Source organism: Pteropus vampyrus, unplaced genomic scaffold (genome assembly GCF_000151845.1).
Source record: "Pteropus vampyrus isolate Shadow unplaced genomic scaffold, Pvam_2.0 Scaffold607, whole genome shotgun sequence".
Classification (NCBI taxonomy): Eukaryota; Metazoa; Chordata; class Mammalia; order Chiroptera; family Pteropodidae; genus Pteropus; species Pteropus vampyrus.
Genome location: NW_011889388.1, coordinates 14,995 through 35,258, shown reverse-complemented (window position 1 = coordinate 35,258; position 20,264 = coordinate 14,995). Strand labels below are relative to the sequence as shown.

Here is a 20,264-nt window from a genome sequence, read left to right as displayed (position 1 = left end):
CCCGCTCCTCGGCTGCCGGCAATGGTGACACATGTGGCGGCGGCGCGCCGGCGGCAGGATCATGGTTGAGCGCGCCAGCAAGTTCGTGCTGGTGGTGGCGGGCTCGGCGTGCTTCATGCTCATCCTGTACCAGTACGCGGGCCCAGGACTCAGCCTAGGCGCGCCCGGCGGCCGCGCGCCGCCGGACGATCTGGACCTCTTCCCCACGCCTGACCCACACTACGAGAAGAAATATTACTTCCCGGTGCGCGAGCTGGAGCGCTCCCTGCGTTTCGACATGAAGGGCGACGACGTGATTGTCTTCCTGCACATACAGAAGACCGGCGGCACTACTTTCGGCCGCCACCTCGTGCAGAACGTGCGCCTCGAGGTGCCCTGCGATTGCCGGCCCGGCCAGAAGAAGTGCACCTGTTATCGGCCCAACCGCCGCGAGACTTGGCTATTCTCCCGTTTCTCTACGGGTTGGAGCTGTGGGCTTCATGCCGACTGGACGGAGCTTACCAACTGCGTGCCCGGCGTGCTGGACCGGCGCGACCCCGCCGCGCTGCGCACTCCCAGGTGAGGCCCGCCCACTAAGCGGCTACATCGTCGGGACCAGAGCGCGGGCCCCAGTTTGCGTTGGCTCCCTGGGCCTTGGCCCGGGGGACGGTACTGGGCCCCCTCTCCCTCTGTGTTCTTCTCTCTGCCTTCTGGGGGCCCCCACTAGCCACAGCCCTTTTGAACCTCCTCCCGCTTGTCGGGCGCCAGAGGCCCCCAGTTTGCTGCGGCCGCTGTCACTCTGCAGTTTTATCTCGCTCTCCCCCTCTTGCTCCTTGCCTAATTTTCCCCACCTATCGCCGCAGGGCTGCGCAATGCCTAGGCTTCCACCGGTCATCGCCCAACGGCTTACGGGGCCAGTGTAAAATTGGGCCGGCCCTAGCTATAGGCCCAGGCTGGCCATGGGTCGTCGAGTGGGAAAGTGGGTTCCTGTGCGTGTGTAGCGCACCTGGGGTGTTCGCTTTCCTGCGTCTCATACCCGAAGAGGAAGTGGGGAGTAGGGTGCCTCTTCCCTGCACCTGTAGGGGCCCCAGCCCGCCAGCCAGCCTGCCTTAAGGTGGCTGGGGAGGAGCTCCCAGCTAAAGGGGTTGGCTCCGCCTGCCCGAATATGCAGGTAGAACAAAGGCCCGAGTGTGACATGAGGCTGGCGGCAGGGAGGAGGCAGAGCTTCCTGCTCTCTGAGTCGGGCCAGAACCAGGTGCGAGCTTTCTCTGAAAGGAACAAAAGCTGGCCAACAGCCAGGTTGGGGGGAGCTGAACTGGTCTGGAGTACCTGTGCAGCCAGACACCTTTCCCGTGGTGTCTCCCCTTTAGGGAGAGTGCACAGATTATTGTAGAGGTTGTGGGCACAGGGCTGACCTGGGGAGGTGGGGCACTCTCCTGGGATGCACTTCACAGCCAGAACACTGTGGCAGTGCTGGGTTTTTCAGTGGTTAAAATTGGGATTCTTTTGCTCCTCTTGGTGTTGGTGCCCTGTGGGGCCTTCTCCCCAGAATGTCTGAGCTGGAAAGGGAAAGGAATGAAGTCTTCTTGCTAGCTTTTTGTTTACCTTCCATATTTGCCTTAGGACTGCATTCCCAGACTGGCTGGGTCAGGACCTGTGTGTCTATGTAGTCATGTTATCTGCACTTTGTCAGGAAGGTGCAGGGTCTCTGGTGAGTTTGGGAGATGAAAGTTGGGCATCTGGCCAGTCCAGAGGCGGAGCAACGTCCATTGCTCTCCCTGCTTGCCCTTCCGGCCGTTATCTGTGGTATTTCCCAGACTCAGGAAATTGGGGCCCTAGAGCTGGTGGGGCGGGGGATGTCTTCCCACTTTTCCTTGTCTTTGTGTTGTCCCACCTTATCCCCAAGACAGCAGTTCCTAGCCTGAGAAGTGATGTTCCCAGTCTCTAAAGGCCTCAGGGCTTTCAGATCTGCCTGTTCAAGCGCCTGTCCAGGGCCCTTGAAGCATTGCTTCTTGCCCACACTTAGCCTGCTCTGTGTGATTGTGCTTTTCCAGGGTAACACCCACTCCTCCACCCCCTGTCTCCCGTGGTCCAGCCACTTTGTGCTAGACTTAGCTTGGCTTGAGGACTTGCAGCCACTCACCCAGCAGGGCTGTAGGCCCCCAGAACTGGGCACTGCCCAAGCGAAATTGGCCCAGGTAGACATCTCCATGCCTAGGGGAGTAGGTGTTGGGGACATTGTCCTGTCTGCCAGAGGGAATTAGCATACATGAAAGCCCCTTTAGGGAGTGTGCATAACCTGCTTTAGGGGCTGCCACAAGGCCTGAGTCAAGCTTGCCCTGTAGATATGGCCTCAGCCCTCCTTTGCAACCAGGACACTTCCTGCAGCCCCTCCGCTTGAGATTGATTTTCCCTTTGGATGACTAGGGCGAAAGGCTCTTCGTCTACCTTTTCTGGAGTTTGTCCATCAGAACAGGAAGCCAGCCACCCTCACTGACAGAAGTGGGAGGATCAGGTGGAGCTGATTGGTACCCTCCCCTCCTTTCCCCTGGTACTACACTAGGGAGGCCTCAGTGCCCCACCCTAGGGTGGATGTGTGTTGCAAGAATGGAAAATGCCATGCCTGGTCAGCCAGATGCCTCTTGCTGCAGTGGGCTGCCAGCTCCCCACAGCCCCCACTCCTGGCTTATAAGCTGCTGAGCTCAGAAGCCGCAGCCCTGGTGAAGGGGTTTCCAGGGTCCTTAGGAGGCCCTTGCTCAGCCTTCCACTCTGGGATCCTTCTGTGCCACCAAGCAGGTGACAGAACGTTGCCATACAAGTTGTTCTCCTCCCCCTCCTCTCTTTTTATTTCTGTTCCAGGCACCAGGTAGATTGCTTTTTCAATTAGTTTTCTCGAGAGGCCATGGTAATCTTTGTTCTGTGCGTTTACGAGCCATCTGCACTGAGGTTCACCTGCCAAGTGATCCCCTAGTCTATAGAAGTCGGGGTGCAATTCTCCCATCTGTGTAGGGACCCAGCACCTCTCACGGGACAGTGGCAGTGCCCGGCCTCTGTAGGGTGCCTGGGACTAGTAGTGCCTGGTTTCATGAGTCTCAGATGTCACCCTCGCTTTCCTTCCAGCAGGGCCTAGTCCCTGTGGGTGTCGGAGCGGCCCCTGACTGGTGAACTAAGGAAGGGTGGCCCTGCCTCCGAAAGTTGCCCTGATGGGGCCCTTTGGAGTCTGGGCCTCAGATGAGGACCGTTTTTTTGTCCTCTCTGGTCCCAGGGCTAAGCACATTGCAGGCCTTGGACAGATGCCTTTCTGCTATGAGGGGCACTTCTAGAACCTCTCCACCAAGCCTCTCCCAGCTCCTTGTGCCAGTGTCTGTGGTGTTTTGAGGCCTAGCAGAAGTGAATCTTGTGCGGGAAGTGAGAGATAATAAGCTGCATCTTTCGTCGCATGGGTCAGCCTGGGTCATTCTGAGCTGGGCATGTGTCGAGGTGACCAATAGAGATGGACAGGTTTTCAGTGCCTTCCTGGAATATGCTTTAGAGCTTCCAGCAGCTCTTAGTACTCCCTGACTTGGAAGAGAAGAACAGGTGGGTGAGCAAAGCATTGGCAGGTTACTGTTTTGTCCTGTGTCTGCCAAAGGCGCTGCCACACCTGCTGGCATCAGCCAGGAGAGCACGTAAGGCCCCCAGGAAGGAGTGGCCTCAAAGAGATGTGTTTGCCCATGGGCAGCAGGCAGGTAACTGTTGCCAAGGGCCACTTTGGTTAGTGTCTCAGCACTCCCGCATCACCTCATAGGGTTGGATTGGTGCTCCCAAGGGCAAGAACGTCTCTCCTTCTTCTTCCGATGTGCCCGAAGGATACGGAAGACCAGTCATGGTCTTGCCTGGGTTGCTCTGGAAATGCCTTTGAAATCATATAGGCTTCGTTTGGAACCAGTAAGGGCATTCGGAACCTAAATGTGGCTTCTGGACCACCTTTAGGGGTCCTAGGCTCTGCCATATCCTCTCTGTGGCATCACCCCCCTGGAGCCCCTGGTGGACTCCCAGCATCTGTGATATTGCCTTCCAAAGACTGCCTCCTACAAGGAGCCAAGAAGCCTTAGCATCAATAGAATGTGCCCTCTCGGTCCTGCAGCCCCCTCTCTGGTCACGTGTCCTCCCTCCACCATCCTAAAGTCCTCTCTGGTTCCAGAAATGTGCCTGTGCTGCCCTCTGCCCACCTTGCCCTCATTTCTTCTTATTGCTCTACAGGCTGTGCCTCTCCCTTCAGCCTCAGCCCTGCTGCCCTGTACTCCAGGAAGCCTTCCTCGCCAGGGCTCTGTTGCCTTAAGTGCCCTTGGCTCTTCTCCATCCTGGCATGTCCATAGCATGCTGGCCCTAGCCAGATGCCAAGTGGGTGCTGCCCACATGTCAGCACCAACAAGAACATTCCCCTCCTGGACCTGCTGCCTCTCCAGGAGCTGCGTTTAGCTGGTTTTCCCTAGATAAGTCAGGTTTAGGGAGTCAACCCTGCGTTTGCAGTGTGGCTGCCCAGAGAATCTTGGAGCTCTTCAGTGGGCCCGACAGGGTTGAGGCAGACTTAGATTGGAATGGTTCTGTGATGGTTTTTTCTGCAGCACTCAGCAGTTTCCAGCATGCCTTCACGATCATTTTCTTAAGTGCCATCAAGAGATAAAACCTACATTTGCCTGCAGTGGAGCAGATGTCACTCAGATCACGTGACTGGGACCAATGAACAGGGCCTTGCCACTTAAAGGACGTGATTGGGGTGTCACCATGGCCTGAATCACCCAGAGAGTGCTTGGGTTAAGACAAAAAGAATCTGAGATCAAGATATTCAGAATTAGATTTTCGTTTTAAAACAAAAAACAAAAACCTTTTTAAGCAAATGCATGAGAACTTTCTTTTTAAGCAGACTTTAAATTGGCTTACTGAAAATCATTTTAAATGTTGTTCTAGCTTGTGAAATTACCAGGCTCTGTAACTCATGTTGTCCAGAAGCACCACAAGACAGGAGACCAGGGCTTCCTGTCCTTGTAGGCACTTCACTCATGAAACCCAGGGCCAGGTGGGGTGGGTTGGACCACTGTGCTGTGGCACCGGCTCTGGTCAGGGGGCTTGTTTGCTTCTGGATCAGAAAGGCTTTCCCTGTGGGCACAGCTCCCACCCCTAGGGCCCAGGGGGGCAATGAAGCCCCTTCAATAGAGGTTTCTTTCTTGGTGGGAGGTCTGAGAGGTTTGGCAGCTGCACTTGTAGAGTGGCAGGCCGATGGTGGGGGCCTGACTTTGTTGTCCATAGGGGGACACATAGAGGGACACTCTTTCACATCTCTTTTTGTTGTAAAGTAACGATTGTAAAGGTAATTGAGAGCAAAGTATAAAAGTCGCTCTATTCTCCATGCATACTTTTTTTCTGTAATTGAAACCATAATGTAAATTCTCCATAAATGTTGTTCCTTGTCATTAAAAATATAATACTCTAAGGGCTGTAGATGAACCCCTTATGGGTGCCGCATCATTGCTTTTCCCTGTCTTTAAGAGTGCAGATGCTCGTCTCTGGGTCCTATACAGTGCTGCACTAGACATCCTTGTTTTTATTTTGCATAGCTCTGATTGCCTTAGAAATTCCTAGGAGTGGAATTTCCGAGTTGAGTGGTCTGAATGTTTAAATATTCCCCATATGAATGTTAAATTACTTTTCAGAACTTCTATACCTATAATATTGCCACCTGTGGTACTCGAGTCCCCATCTCAACAGCACCCTTTGGTACTGAATATTAAAAGGGTTTACTTTTCTAAATCAACACAATGTATCTGTGTGGTTTTTATTGAAACCTGACAAGTACACCATGGGGATAGACCATCACTTCAGGAGTTTTGGGAGGGGCCGTGCCTAGTCACCCCAAATGCCAGCTGGTCTTGTTACAGAGAGTGAAGTGCAGCTCTCCCATCTGAAGTATGGTGAGAGGTGACGGGCCTGTGAGGGGAGCCTATGTTCAGAGAGAGGAGAGTGCAGGCAGGAGGCTGGCTCTTGTTCCTTGAGTGCTTAGTAGGTACTCAGAATGGGTCATCTCATTTGGTTCCCCATTTTTCACACGAAAGTCAGGGCCCAGAAAAGTTGGGGAACTTGCAGAGTCCTTCGGCCTGGAGAGCCAGGAGCTGGCATTCAGATGTCTGCCCTGAAGCCCTTGTGCTTGCCCAGCCCTCGGCTGCAAACTCCACCACCCCACACCTGGGAGACTGTCAGTAGGAAAGAACAGTAGCCCAGCCATTGGGGGAGAGCAGGCTCAGCATGTGTGGGCTTCTGAGACCCAAGGCAGACAAGGACAATTTCATGGGCAGACTGTGTCGTTCAGTTTACTGGAAAACATCCAGCAGCCTTTGCTGGAGTACCAGCAAGACCTTAACCGGGCCACATCCTCTTGGCTCTAGGAAGGTACCTAAGTGAGTTTTGCTGATGACGTCAGCACTGCTGGCAGCTTAGACCGTCATGGCAGCATTTCGGGACTTTTACAGCAGGGCCGGTACCTTCCACTGCCTCTCCTGTACAATAGGGTCACACAGCTGCCAGCCCTGCCACCTGGCCCTGTTGGAAGGGTTGTGTAATTCAGGCCAGGATGTGATTTACCTGGTCTGTGGAGAGAGAGCTCACAAAATAGGCTGGGACTTGCCTCCCTCCTGTGAACATGTTTTCTGAGACCTTTTCTTAGTGGTTACTTATAACCACATGGACATTTCTCATTGGCAGCCCTGTTCTCCTTTTCCTCATACCTTGGGCTCACTTGCCAGCACTCACAGGTGAGGAGACATATTTGCAAGAAGGTTTTCACCTCACAAGACTTGTTCGTGCCTCTTTCAGAACTCAGTTGGCTCTTTTCCCATTAAGTTATTGCTGTCTATTTTGGTTTTTCTTTTTTGTTGTTGTTGGAGGGGGAGGGAGATGTTAGGCAGAAAAAAATGTGCTAAGCTTGGTCAGGGCCACAGGGGATGAGGTACTGCCACAGCCACAAAAACTCAGGCATGTGAGTAGTGACAGCAGGAGGTATCACCTGTAGCATCTAAGGGCCTAGAAGAAGCTACCTCTACACAGGTTTTTGCAGGATGAATAGAAATAAAGATAGGAAGCAGTGCTCTGGAACCAGTGTTAGATTTCAGGCATATCTTCTGAGACACACAGCCAGTCAGGGACAAATGGGAGCAAAAGTGGGCAGTGGGACGGTGTGAGTAGAGAAGGGCTTCCCCAAAGGGGCAGACAGAGGCCTAGGCATTGGTGTTGCGTCTGCCCCTGAATACGGGCCCATCACTTTCTGGTTGTGATACTTGATCTATGTTCCTCCCTGGGTAAAATGCCCCCTTCTACTGTGGCATTGTCCCAAGTCCCTATTTAACGGGGCCTGTTATTTTGGAATAGTGTTGCATGCACATACCCACACAGCAAAGAGAGTTAAAATGCTGATTTCAGACTGCCTGACCTGGGGTGGACACTGTCAGTACATCAGGGTCAGCCAAGCAGGTGGAGGGAGGTGGCTGTCCAGCTGCCGAAGACCATACACATCCTACCCAAGCCTTGGCTTGGGCCTGAGGCCTGTTTTCCCTAATGGAAGAACGGAAACCATCCAGGGCAGCCTTTCTCTACCACTGCCACCAGCTGCCTGGCCAGGTTCCCAACCAGCTAAGGATGTGCAGGTACCACCACCCACTGCCTAACTGGCTGGCAGCCTTTCCCTGCAGTGCTGCCTAGTGGCACTCCTCTTGAGGTGGCCTCCAGGGTAGCTGGACTTTTTAGAGCCCTACCCCTACCCAGCTGTTGGTCTGTTTATTTACTCAGCCAAGCACCCTGGATCTGGGGCCTCAGCTCACCAAGGGCCACCTACAAAGACTGAGTTCCACAAGGTCATTGCAAGGCTCTTGGGCCCTCTCTGTGCAGATGGGACGCTGGCTTCAGCGAGGGCTGAGATGTGTAGGGGCTCAGCCCCTGAGTTCCTTCTGGATAGCCTAGGCAGCGCTCTGGGCCTCAGCAGGCTGGCTAGGAAGTGGAGGAAAGAGGAGCCTTCTGGGCAGACTCTCTTTTTACCTTGTCCGGAGCCAGGGGTCTCATGGGCACAGGGAAACTCTTTGAGCCTCAGTCCCCATCTCTAAAATGGGGATGTGGAGTTTGTCATTTGGTTCTATAGAGGAACCAGTGACTTGTTACCCATGCCCACCTGTGACTTTGTGGTCCCTCTCCAGCCCCAGTTTGTGTTCATGTCTTGTCAGAACTGTGGCCACTTGTAACCCTTTAGAATTCTGCAGTGCAGGGGTAGAACACAGGCCTCATTGCCCAGGAGTGAGGCCCAAGGCTTCATCTACAAAGCAGGCTGTCAGTGGCTTCCCATAGCAATGCGGGAGGCTAGCTATGGTGGTAGGGGATGGGACCTGGCATGGGAGCAGAGTTGAGGGGCACTCAGTAAGAGACAGGCGGCTTTCTGATGGATGGCCTGTGAGAGCTGCGTGTGAGCAGCGCAGCTGCCCCAGTTTGTTTACTTGGTGAACGTTAAGTGGCCCAACAAGGGCATCAGAGCAAATCAGTAATTGTCTGGAAAGACAGGAACTAGAGAGGTCAAAACTATGGAGTTGTTTATAAAGTTATAGAATTAAGAGGATCAGTGGCTGTGGGGCCCAATCCATTGGTTACATACAGCAGGAGCCGGGGACCCCGGTATCTCAGAAAACTGCCTATCATTCAAGCCCAGGTCCCTCTGTGCTGGCCTGATTCCCCAGACAGGCTAGTCTGGGCTGCAGCCCTGGCTCCACACCTGGGTACACTCAGCTCTCTCAGCCTCTTTTTCCTTACTTGCCTTGTGGGAGGATTTGGTGTCCAGTCTGCCCCTCAATACAGCTCCTGATACTTCTGTCCACCCTCTGCAACAAAGTAAGGACGGCGGTGGTCCATGGGCAGCCTGGCAGCGAGGAAGCCACCTGGAAGAAAACAGCCCACATCAGATGGGAGAGCAAGAGCAGCAGGCAGCCAGGGCCTTCCTCAGAGCCAGGAAGCTCGTGACTGTACAATAGAGCAAGGGTTGGGGCAATAGAGCAAGGGTTGGGGCCCAGGCTTAGAGCCAGACCACCTGGGTAGGATCCTGATTCTGCTACTCACATACTGTGACTTCTGTGCCACAGATCCCCATATGTAAAATGGGCATACTGACTTGGAATTGTGCTTGGTGCTGAAGACTCTTTTTTTTTTTTTTTTTTTTTTTTTACCAGAAGTTGCAATGCATCCCCTCTCTCTGGGAACAGGGAAGGGCCCTTCAGAGCGAGCTAGAAGTTTGGCTCCTGACCATACTCTGAATTGATCTACTCAAGGGCCAGCAGGGCACTTCCCACAAAGCAGCTGCATCCCAGGCAGCTAGGGCATGTTGTCTGGAACATCCACCAAGCATCGCTGGCCTTTCCACATGACAGCCAGAGATGTGCCACACTTCAACTGTGGGCGTCTCCTTCTCACCCCCGCTATAGCATGGGGAACCATCCTGTTTCTTCCTATCTGTGCCCACTCAACAAAAGGGCTTGGCTGTGTTTGCTTCCTAGATCTCTGGAAAGCCCCTGTCCCCTGGCCAGCAGCTCAGATGACAGGGGCAATGTAATCATAGCCTGTGGGGATGTACAAGTTGGCCCTGGTGTCTGTGGCCTGTGGTGGCAGCAGCTTGCTCACCTGTCCTTCTGATAACTCTCAATACTCAACCATGGGGAGCTCAATGGCAAAGGGAAGAAGAGGTAAAAATGTGGGTGACTCTGGCTGTGCACAGAGAGGCCTGCCTGGCCAAATCCCAAGGCCTTACAGAAACCTAGGGATGAGGTTCTTCCCCTCCCTAAACCCCTCTCTGCACCAGGCCTGGGCTGTGGTCACCCATCTGTGAGCGTTGATAGGTATGAGTTGGCAGGCTCATGTTTTCACTTGCCATGACTGATTGTCTTGATCTCTGTTGCCAGTACTTCTGCCCCCACTGCAGGGTCAGAGCTTAGCATAGGGCGTAGAGGAAGCCTGCTGTGGCCTCCCCTCTCCCACCTCCCCCATCACAACTATCTGTGCTGTGTGTTTTCTCTGCAGACATGTGTATCCCTTAAACAGTACACAGCACTGTTTGGATGTTATTCACTTTCTAGAACCTGCATCAGACTGTACTTGATCTTCTGTAACTTGCTTTCTTCCCTCAGCCTTGTCATTGAGGTTTATCCATATTGGTCCATGACATGCATATCTAATTCGTTGACTGATGGATTTAATATCAAATTTTTCTAGACTCGTCTCTTTTTTTTCTTGTGCTTTGTTCTGAGAGCAGACGGGAGGAGTATTTCACAGACCAGGTGACGATGACTGGGCTTGCCCCTCTTTTTCATACCTAGCAGTGGGTTGGAGGGTGGGCGGTCCATCCTCAGCTCTGCTGGACAGGACCAGTGCTCTCTGGACTGGTTCCTCTAACACCCTCGCACCATGCCTGACGTTCCCCACCATTTGGCCTGTCAGACGTTGTCATTTTTGCCAGGCCAGTAGCCCACTTTTTCCGTGATAGGATGAGACAGGCATTCTATTGTGTGGTTACTGGCCCCTGAGGTTTCCTCCCCAACATTTAGCTGTTGGTGTCTCTGGGCTGCTTTCTCCCCTGAAGTTCTACAGATGATGAGGCCAGGCACCTTCCAACTATCCTTCCACACTGTACGTGGTCTGGGCATGTGGTTTACCAGAGCCTGTACCCTTGGGGATTGGGGAGCCAGCACATCCTTGTCCTCCAGCCAAAGGCACCAAATGCACATGCAGCAGATAGAAGGAAATGAACCTGCTGACCTCTGAACCCTTCTGGGACCCCCTTGTGATGGGCGCTCAGAGGCCCAGAAGACTGAGTGTGTAGACACATGGCTGGCTGACCAGCCATCCTTTCTGCATCAGGGACATCCCCAAGGCCCACCTTGGAAGTCCTTAGCAGCACCCACTGTGGCTGCTGCAAGAGCCAAGCCCCAAAGGCCAGACGAGTGGGTCAGCCTGCTGCCTGGCATCTCACATCCATTGGCTGTAGTATCCCAGTGAGGTTGGGTTGGAAGAAAGGATCCTGCAACCAGAACCAGAGCCTGGAGCCTACTGCTCTGAAGTCATAGAACCCTCTTTTACCATCCAGTGGAAATCTGGGCAGGGCTTCCCCACAAGGCCTGCCTGTGTCCCTGTGCCTCCAGCCTGGTGCCCAGTCCCTTGTCTTCTCAGCTACTCCCTGGGGCTGCCCCTGCATGGGCCCCCTCTGTTTAATGGAGCTCTTGCCCCCTCTCCGACAGGAGCATAAGGGCAGAGCTCCCTCATCATTCCATCAGCCTTGGAGTGTACCCTGCCAACCCCACTTGACCCAGCCCCATATACTGCAACATTTGCTACTAGACCATTTCCCCTCACTGGCCTGGGAATAGGGGCTCATAAATCCCCTCCATGGAGAATTAAACAGCTCTGTCGCCATAGGACTTAACAGGGCCCCAGGGATAAACATGAGCACATGTTTGTGGCCCAAGGGCGACAACTGAGCATCACCCCTCTGAGTTATGAGCTTTAAAGGCTCACATATAAATGTTTACTTCCATGGAGCCTTAGTGTCCTCGGAAATTAAGAACCTGCCAGCGTTAAGGTTTTTCATTTGTATCACCACAGCAAAAGGGGGGATAGAGTGTTTGTACTGGAGCAGCAAGGCCAGGATTTGGGGTATAGCACAGTGTTTTTCTCTGGAATCTTGGGTCATGTTCTTGTCAGGGAAAATTTCACAATAGGAGGAAGTCCTCCAGCCACACCACAGCTGATAGAGGGGCTTGGAGAAGGTGTTGTTTTGTGAGGCGCATTGCTGTTTTCCAGGTACCCCCATTTACAAGGCATGCACTTTGTTGGGGAGCGGGGTGAGCTTGCCCAAGGGCACAATCTGGGAGCAGAGAGTGGCTTTGACGAGTGCTGCCCTCACTCAGTGCCTGGCCTTCCTCGTTCTTACCTCGCTGTTAGGGGTTCCACGGTGCAGATGAGGAAACAGGCTCAAAGAGCCTATATAACTTGTCACCCAAAGTCACAGGTGGGAGAGCTGAGATTCATACCCAAGCCAGTGGCCCCAGTGTTTCCTGTTAACCCCTCCTCAGTGACAAGGAGTATATAGGGTCCCTACCTAGGAGGGAAAAGCCAGGTGCCAACCAGGCCGTACTGCCTACCTATGGCAGAGGACAGCATGGCTTCTTCGAGAATGCCCCCCCTACACACACACACACCCTCCTTGAGGCCCAGCTAAATGAATGGCTGCTGCCTGCAGGAAACAGCCCGGTCATTAAGTGTAATATGTTGCTCCCTGAAGAGAATCAGAGCAGGTGGAAAGGAGGAAGGCAGAGCAGATGGTCTCCCACGGGAGGTTTGGAGGGTTCCGATGTCACCTGTAAGGAGAGGGGAGCATGTGAGCCATAGTGTGAGAGCACAGTTTCCACCCTGCCTAGAGAACCAGAGACTCACCTGTCCAGCCCTTGCAATAGCCCTCCTTCCCACCCAGCCCACCGGAGCACCCTAAGTCCCCACATTCCAGAGAGGGGAGACCACAGCTCCACATACAGGCCCCCTCCTCTCCTCTGTTCTCTGGTGGCAGGTGGGTGGGCAGGCAGGTCTGGGCAATTTGTTTAGCTCATGTAAGTCCAGACAGAAGGCTGCTGTTGACCAACTGTCTGAACCCTGTAAAAGTTTGAGGCCTACCAAATCCTGTTTTAAAACCATCAGGTGGGCAGTCAGGAAGCCCAGTGCTGTAAGGAGAGGTTTGTTTCTTTCCTTCCCTGGAAGCTGAGCTGGCAGTGAGCCCAACAGAAAACACTGTTTTTATCAAGTAAAAGGCAGGCAGGTTTCAGCCAAGTGGGTGAAAGGCAGGTGACAAGATTGGTGTGGGGCTGTTCCAAAGCAGGGGCAGACCCCATCCTCAAGCATTTGGGTCAAAAGGGGACCCAGTAGGTGTCAGGCAGGGCTTGCTCAGGGGCACGGGATGCACATCAGGCCAGCAGAAGCCCAAAATATGAATGCTTAGGGGATCCTGACAGCCTGAGGCAGCCTCCTCCTGGCTCATTCCACAGCCCAGGCCCCGTCTGGCCTCGTGGAGCCCTTACTATGCCTGTCAGATACACAGAAGACTTGAGAAGCAGAGGCCAGCAGCTGTGAGACACCACAGCACCTGTCCAGAGGGCCAGCATTTCCCATGAGGCTGTCCCTGGGCGGCAGAGCAGTTTTAAGTTGGCAGAGGTTCCCTATGGACCAGGGAACCCCCTCTCCTCGCCACCCCCCTGCCCCCCCGCCCCCCCCCCCCCCGCCTGGGGTCGTGGGCCTTGCTTTGCATGGCAAGGCCGAGTGGGCCCCTCCAGTCCCTCTTGCCCACCCTCATTCTCTGTTCTGTTCCCAACCCCAACCTGAGCCCTGCCATCTGGACATTGTGTCCCTCTGCTGGCCAGGCCAGAGGCAGCTTAAGGTCCCAGTGCTGCAGATGGGGTTGACTTAGCACAGGCCTCACAGTGTACCCTAAATGGAGAGGCAGGGCAAGGATGGCATTGCTGCCCAGCTACTTCCTGCAGGACAGTGCTTCTGTCCATTTAATTCATCACGTGAGCTGTCCCGGGTCATTTTCAGAGGAAATGCTCTAAAAGAGGTCAGGGGGTACCCTGTAGCCGGGGGGAGATGGCTTGCAGCCGTGTTTGGGCACTGGTCACTGGCTTCCCCCAGCCCTCCCAGCTTTGAGCCCTGACCAGGCCACACAATCAGCTGGCATAGGAGCTTGACCCTATGGGCCAGCCAGCGGCTATTACCTGCTGAGATAACATGGGAACTCCAGTCTCAACCAGCCTGTGTTCTGTCATGGAGCCTTTTGCATCTTCTTAATTTGTTTGGTAGGTTTTCACTGAGCTCTCACTTCATTCAGTCTTGAGAGGGGCACTGACATAGGGTCCAGCCCCAGCCTCCCTGTCAAAGTTCTCCAGCTATGTCCGACGGGCAACCCAGATTCGGGAGGGCCCAGCGGTCTTGGCACCCCCATTGGGTTGTGCTGGTGGCCCCCTTGAGTTCACAGGGGCAATATGAGGGCCCTGACACCCCCTAGTGGTATCTCTGCTATTCATCTGCCAGGCCAGTGATATCAGGTCAGGGTCCCATTACACACATTTGCTCTAGCCTCAGCGTGGATGCACCCTGGACCCCTACTCACTTGGCCAGCCTCTGCCAGTGACTCAGCCCTGTCCTGCAGGGACCAGTGAGGCTGGGCGTAGGCACGTCCCAGGGTGCACTGGGAAGGGGCGCTACTGCTTTCCCATTACAGATGGGGAAGTAGGGATTCGGGGAGGTCAGACAACTTGCTAAAGGTCACATGGCTTAGGCAGCAGACTTGGGACTTGAACCTAGATCTTCAGGAGCCCTATCTGTGCCCTACCCACATCTCTGGCTACAGCCACTTGGCAGTTGTCATTCTGGAGCCAGGCCTCATAGAGGGGGTGGTACGCATGATGGGGCCTCTGGTCCTGCCCCAAGGAGTAGTGAGTGACTTCATGAGAAAGGGCAGCTGCAGGAACAGCCAATATCCTTGGTCATGTCAGGTGTCACCCAGAGCCAGCCCAGTCTGTCCCATGTGACAAAGAGGAAGTTCAGGGCCACGGAAAATTTAGTGCTGCTAGACCTGAACACTGTTTTTTAAATATTTATCTTCAGTTCTTCCTATAGCAGTAGTTCATGCTGCCGTTCGAGAGCCAGCCAAGGGGTCCTGGGGCCTACAACCAGACATTCTCCCCTTGCTGCACCTCTCTGAAGCCTGCAGCACCAGCTTAGAGTGCAGGGCCTGGCTGAAAGCCTTCTCACTGTCGCCACACTGTGCTCAATGAAGGGTTGGGCAGATGGCAGCCCGCCGGACACCCACCTGGTTTCCAGGTGCTGGCAGGTGTTCCTGAGAGTCAGGACTGGCTTTTTGCCTCCAGAGGGAATGTTTTCTGATGGGGGCTTGACTCTGGCTTGGCTCTCTGCTCTCTGCCCAAGCCAGCACCTTTGAGTGGTTTTGACAGGAGGCACAGGCCAGAAATGCTGTCCCCATTGGCTCAGTTGCTCCCAGCCATGTGGGCTGGTGGCCAAACAGGCCATTTGGGCCAGCTGAGTCCTGAGGACAGACTCAGCCATGGTTTTCACAGGTATCAGGGATCCTGTGGGGGCCAGGCTACAATGGGCAGAGCCACAGGCCTCAAATCTATACACACAATTCCCCAGCATTGGGACAAGCACCTCTACCGTTATCCCATGCACCGATTATGCACACATATAGTGACCACTGGGTCTCCCCTGGCTCCCAGCCCCCTTCCACCCTCACGCTGGCCGTACATACCACCCAGTATAAGAGGAAATAGACAGCTGGTGTTGGGGGAGGGGCAACAGTCTCTCTTGGGCTGACTGTATGTGGTACAGATCCTTGTCAAGTTTGTGATCTATGCTTCCTGTCATCACCAACCACAGGCCATCCTCTGTCTCACAGAGCAGTGGCCTGAGGCCAGGACTGGACTTTGTGTGGGCCTTGGGGATACTTGCCCCTCCTCCCAGAGAGTGAGGGCCTGGATCTCCCAGGACTTGCCACAGGCTACACAAGTACCCACCCATTCGCAGTCACACACCCACACCCTTACCCACACTCTCACATACACGCTTCCAGCAGCAGCTCATGCCGTGGAGCCAGCAATGACTCAGAAATATCCTAGAACAAGAATTTCTTTTTTCCTTACAAGTGGTTGGCACTTTGGGACATTTCTTCCCTTTTGAAATTCCTTCCTGCTAGCCCCTTTTAATAGCTGAGCAATTTTCCACTCTGTGGCTGGGCCACCCCTGAGGACCAGCCAGATTATGAGGGAAATGTGTTTTCATGGAAGATTTTGTCACTGCAGATGCAGGGAGCAGGCAGCCTAGAGCCCGCCTGAGTCCTCTTGGGTCCCCGGCTCACACAGAGGATGGGAGTGCCGTTGCTGGACTTTGCTGGAGGCTGTCGCAGGGCTGAAAGACCAGACACCTCCGACAGCTGGACCTCGGGGTTCCCACCTCCCTCCTGCCAACCCAGGATAAGAGACCTGGCCAACGACAATGATAGCAGTGTTTTTTCTTAAGCACGCGTGGTGGTGGGGTACCCTGGGCACTTTCTATGTCTGCCATCAGGGCTGTCCTCACCATACCTGAGACATGGCGGTGGATCTCCTACAGAAAGGAAGGGCCTGAAGTCAGACAGGGTCAGGGCTGGGCTGCTCTGGAGGGTGGCCATCTCAGGGTCATCCTTGGGATGGCCTTACAGAATGACTGTGGGGGCCCCTGGCACTCAGGGGGCCTAGGTGGCCTGGAAGTATGCATGTGTGCCTGTCCTCCCTTCTCTGGTTGTTTTTCAGGCCTGCCCGAAGAGATTATTTACAAACAGGCCACTGACAGATAGTGGGGTCTGGAGGCCCAGCTGCCCCTCTCATCCCCACTGGAGTAGGAGTCTTGGAGACTGGCTTACAGCTCAAGGCCAGGAAATACTACGCAGATAGTGAGGAGGCTGGCTTACATAGAAAGAAGTTCCCTCCCCTGGTCCCTGATTGGTCTATTTTCAAGCAAATGAGGACGTGGTATTCTCACAGTTTAATTGGTTCAACTAGCACTGCCCTCATTGGTCAGCAGAGATGCCAGTGTGAGTGTATAGTTGCACAGCTCCCACTGAGTATAACAGGTCTTCAGCCCATTAGTCAAATTTCTGTTCTAGGAGCTCTTTATAAGGGTCAACTCACATAGCGGGCACATAGGTATGGGACCCAGGAGGCTGGCAACTCAGTCTGCATCTTTTCCCTGATATGCAGCGTCCTTGAGGAATCTCTGGTTATGAATTTGGGCCCAATTAACCACACGGAGCCCTCCTTGGCAGGTATATTCTTTCTTAGGGTTGACAAAACACACACACGCACCTTTCAGGTAGACCAGAGGTAGGGGAAAGGGGCATGCACACCCATAGATGCCACCCCTCCTGGGAATTGCCCATTGTGGTGGTAAAGGCCCTGTGTGAGTTTGACTGGGGGAAGGTGTTGGGCTCTTTGTCTAATCCAGCCTGTCCCCCCCCCCCCTCCACTATACCAATATCTACACGTATAGGGGGAGGCTGGGTCTTAGGATTGCAGGCACTCTTGGCAGCCATCTCTGCTTTATAGAACTAGCTGCCACAAAGAGAGTCGAGCAACTTGAGGATCCACCAAGGCTGTTCGGTGACGGGGGCCTCAGCCTCCCTACCCTGAAAACTTACAGTGCCACCCTGGGCCCATGCCAGCCCTGACTTTAGCACACACTGGGTATTAGAGACAGGCTGTGATTCTGGCTGCGGTAACCTCAGGGTACGATGAGAGAGAGAGAGAGAGAGAGAGACAGAGTGCACGTGCGCACACGCCAAAGCTGCATAAGGAGGGAGCTCTTTGCCTGGTAAAGTCAGCAGAGCTGGCACAGCTCTCACAGACAGGGGGCTGGGTCTCTTAAGGGAAACCTAAATGTCAAGTGTGGGTAGAAAGGGGTCAGGGCTTGGTGTTTGTGCTGTTGCAGACCTCATTCCTCCACCAGCCTAGAGACCCCCAGCCTCTGCCTACACATGGGCAATGTGTGCAGGGCCAGGAGTGGGTGAGGGGCCATGAGCTTCTCTCTACCACAGCAGCAGCTTGGATCTCTCAAGGTAGGGTTGGGTCACATAATTCACCTATAAGTCCTAGCTCTGCTGAGGGGGTCATGACCTTCAGAAATAGCCCAATTCAAGCTCCGTTGTGCTCCTCACCAGTGTGACCTTGGGCAGGTGTGACCTCTCTGCCTCAGTTTCCTCATCTGTTAAATGGGGCTGGTGATGGTCTCTCCAGCTCACCTGGGGGTGGGAAATTTGTCCTGCTGGGGTGCCTGGTGCCGAGGTGAGGGGTCCTGAAAGAGAAGGTACTGCCTGCTGTCTATTCTGTTCACCCTCATGTCACAAGTTTGAGATTAGTGACACCCTGGAGGACAGCCAGTCATTTCTCTATTGCTATAGATCAAATTCATGGTCTGTGTCCTACTGACTTCTTGCACCAAGAGGAGCAGCCAGGGGCACAGGGCCTGTTCTTGTTTGTGGTCCTGTGGCCGAGGACGAGACTGAAGCCTCTTGGAGTCCCTATTTGTTCATTCAGAGGGTGGAGGACAGAGTACCACCTAATGGGCTGTTGAGAGTGTGAGATCTCCTTGGTGGAGTTGAGACTGAGTTCTTGTTCATGTCACCCCTGAGTCTAGGTGCCTTTCTGTTCTGCCCTAAGTCATGTCTGGTGACCTCAGTCTTCTCCTTGGTTTGGTCATTCCCTGAGGGAACTGAGGAAGGAACCCTGCCCTCCTGGGGGCAGTTGGACTCCATTTGTCACACTGACTGAGCATTCATTGGGGTGGCTGTCCTCAACAACGGACCTTTCCTAAGAAGCCTTCCATGGCTTTGCTTTTGAGGACTCTCTCAGCTGGGGCTGGCCACAAACGCTTCATCATAGAAGAGCCTTTTTTTAAAATTGTGATAATATCTACATAGTATAAAACTTAGCACCATTTGGCCATTTTTAAGTGTACATTTCATTGGCATTAAGTAACATTCACATTATTGTGGCACAATCACTACAAACCATCTCCAGAACTTTTCCATCTTCCTCAACTGAAATTGTACCCATTGAACACTACTAACTCGCCATCCTCCTTCCCTAGCCCCTCACAGCCACTCTTCTTCTCTCTCAGACTTGGACTACTCTAGGTACCTCATGTAAGTGGAATCAGACAGTGTTTGTGTTTTTATGACTGGCTTATTTCACTTAAAATAATATCTTCAAGATTTTTCCCTATACATGTGTCAGTAATTCAGTCCTTTTTAAGGCTAAATAATATGCCATTTTACATATTACCACAATTTATTTACCCATTCATCCGTGGATGGACTCTTGGGTCGCTTCTATCTTTTGCTGTTGTGAATAATGCTGCTGGGAACATCGGCGCACAAATATGTTAAAGTCCCTGCTTTCACTTCACTCTTGGTGAAGGCAAGGGTATGGGACCCACTTTGTAGAGCTGGGTGCGGGTATCCAGCAGAGGATCTGGGCAGGCACAGAGAGGAGTGGACAGGTTCTGTCCTCAGGGGGCATGGAACTTGGCACACTAGGGTCAGTGCTGAGCTGAAGAGTAGCATCTTCACAGTGCACTTGTCCCTGCAGTAGTCTCAATGTGGGCCCCCAATCGGGGCCAGGCCCCGCCCCTGGGAATTCCCTCATGGCCAGTTCAGCTTCTGCCTGGCTCAGCATGGCCTGAGGCTAACTGGGCCCTGTGGTGGCCACAGACCCCTGTTCGCAGGGTACTAGCCTCCTATGTTAACCTCTCAGACCCCTTGGGCAGTTGGGAATCAGCTGTATCTGTGTTCAGGTGTATGGCTCACCTTCCTTCACCCATGGCCTGAGGCTACATACTCATGGGCACCGTGTTCCTGTTCAACCTGACATCCTCTCTTCCTATCTGTCCCTGTGGGCCCCAAGCAGGCCGGACCGGAGGAAGCTGGGAGTACACGTCAAGCTCTCGGGACCTCCAGGATCCTGGAATTATGAGGGATCCCTGCACAGGGTCATCTGTGGCTCTGGAAGCTCCTGGGTCTTGAGCTGTAATAGACTAGTGCTTCTCCCCTGGGCGCAGGGGCCCCAAGATCATGGGCAGGATATGTATGGCCCAGCTGGCACTACTTATGGGCCCATAACCTTTACATTCCTGTATTTCCTGATTTTCACCAAGATTGTTGTCATCTTAGGTACAGTGCAGGGGCCTTTGCCTTTAAGGCCCTGGACACACAGAAGGAAGCCTTCTAGGCTGGCAGGAAGGGCCATAGCAGTGCCCTGGATGGCTGGAGGCCATGATCCTGGCTAACCCTCCACCAGACAATATGAGCCATGTTTTTATTCCTTGTGAAGTTCGAAAGTGTGTGTGTGTGTGTGTGTCTGTGTGTGTGTGTGTGTGTGTGTGTGTATGATAAATGTATATATCCCCACTCCGAGTCCTCCTGGAACCTGATGAGCTTGCCAGGCAGTGAGGCTCCCCACCACCATCTTCTTATGGAACCCCCCATCCATCACCCCAGAGCCCCAAGTAGGATTGGCCATGGAGTACAGAAGGTGTGGGCACCAAGAGGATGTGCAAAGGGGCCTTTGCATTGCCCTCCAGTGCCTTCCTCTCTGAGTCCTATAGGTGTCATCCGTACCCACACCCACCCTGCTTCG

General features: G+C 53.7%; 1 protein-coding gene across 1 annotated transcript; it reads left to right on the top strand.

Moving 5' to 3' along the window:
• The first annotated feature begins 6 nt into the window (after positions 1–6).
• On the top strand, positions 7–18,144 carry LOC105308661 (heparan-sulfate 6-O-sulfotransferase 1). Its single transcript, XM_011384657.2, has one exon. The coding sequence runs from the start codon at positions 32–34 to the stop codon at positions 560–562; it is 531 nt and encodes a 176-aa protein (XP_011382959.1). The 5' UTR covers positions 7–31; the 3' UTR covers positions 563–18,144.
• Positions 18,145–20,264: the final 2,120 nt, after the last annotated feature.

What these genes read in the sequence shown, in the direction of transcription:
- LOC105308661 (XM_011384657.2), top strand. Translation starts at nt 32, where the DNA reads ATGTGGCGGCGGCGCGCCGGCGGCAGGATCATGGTTGAGCGCGCCAGC.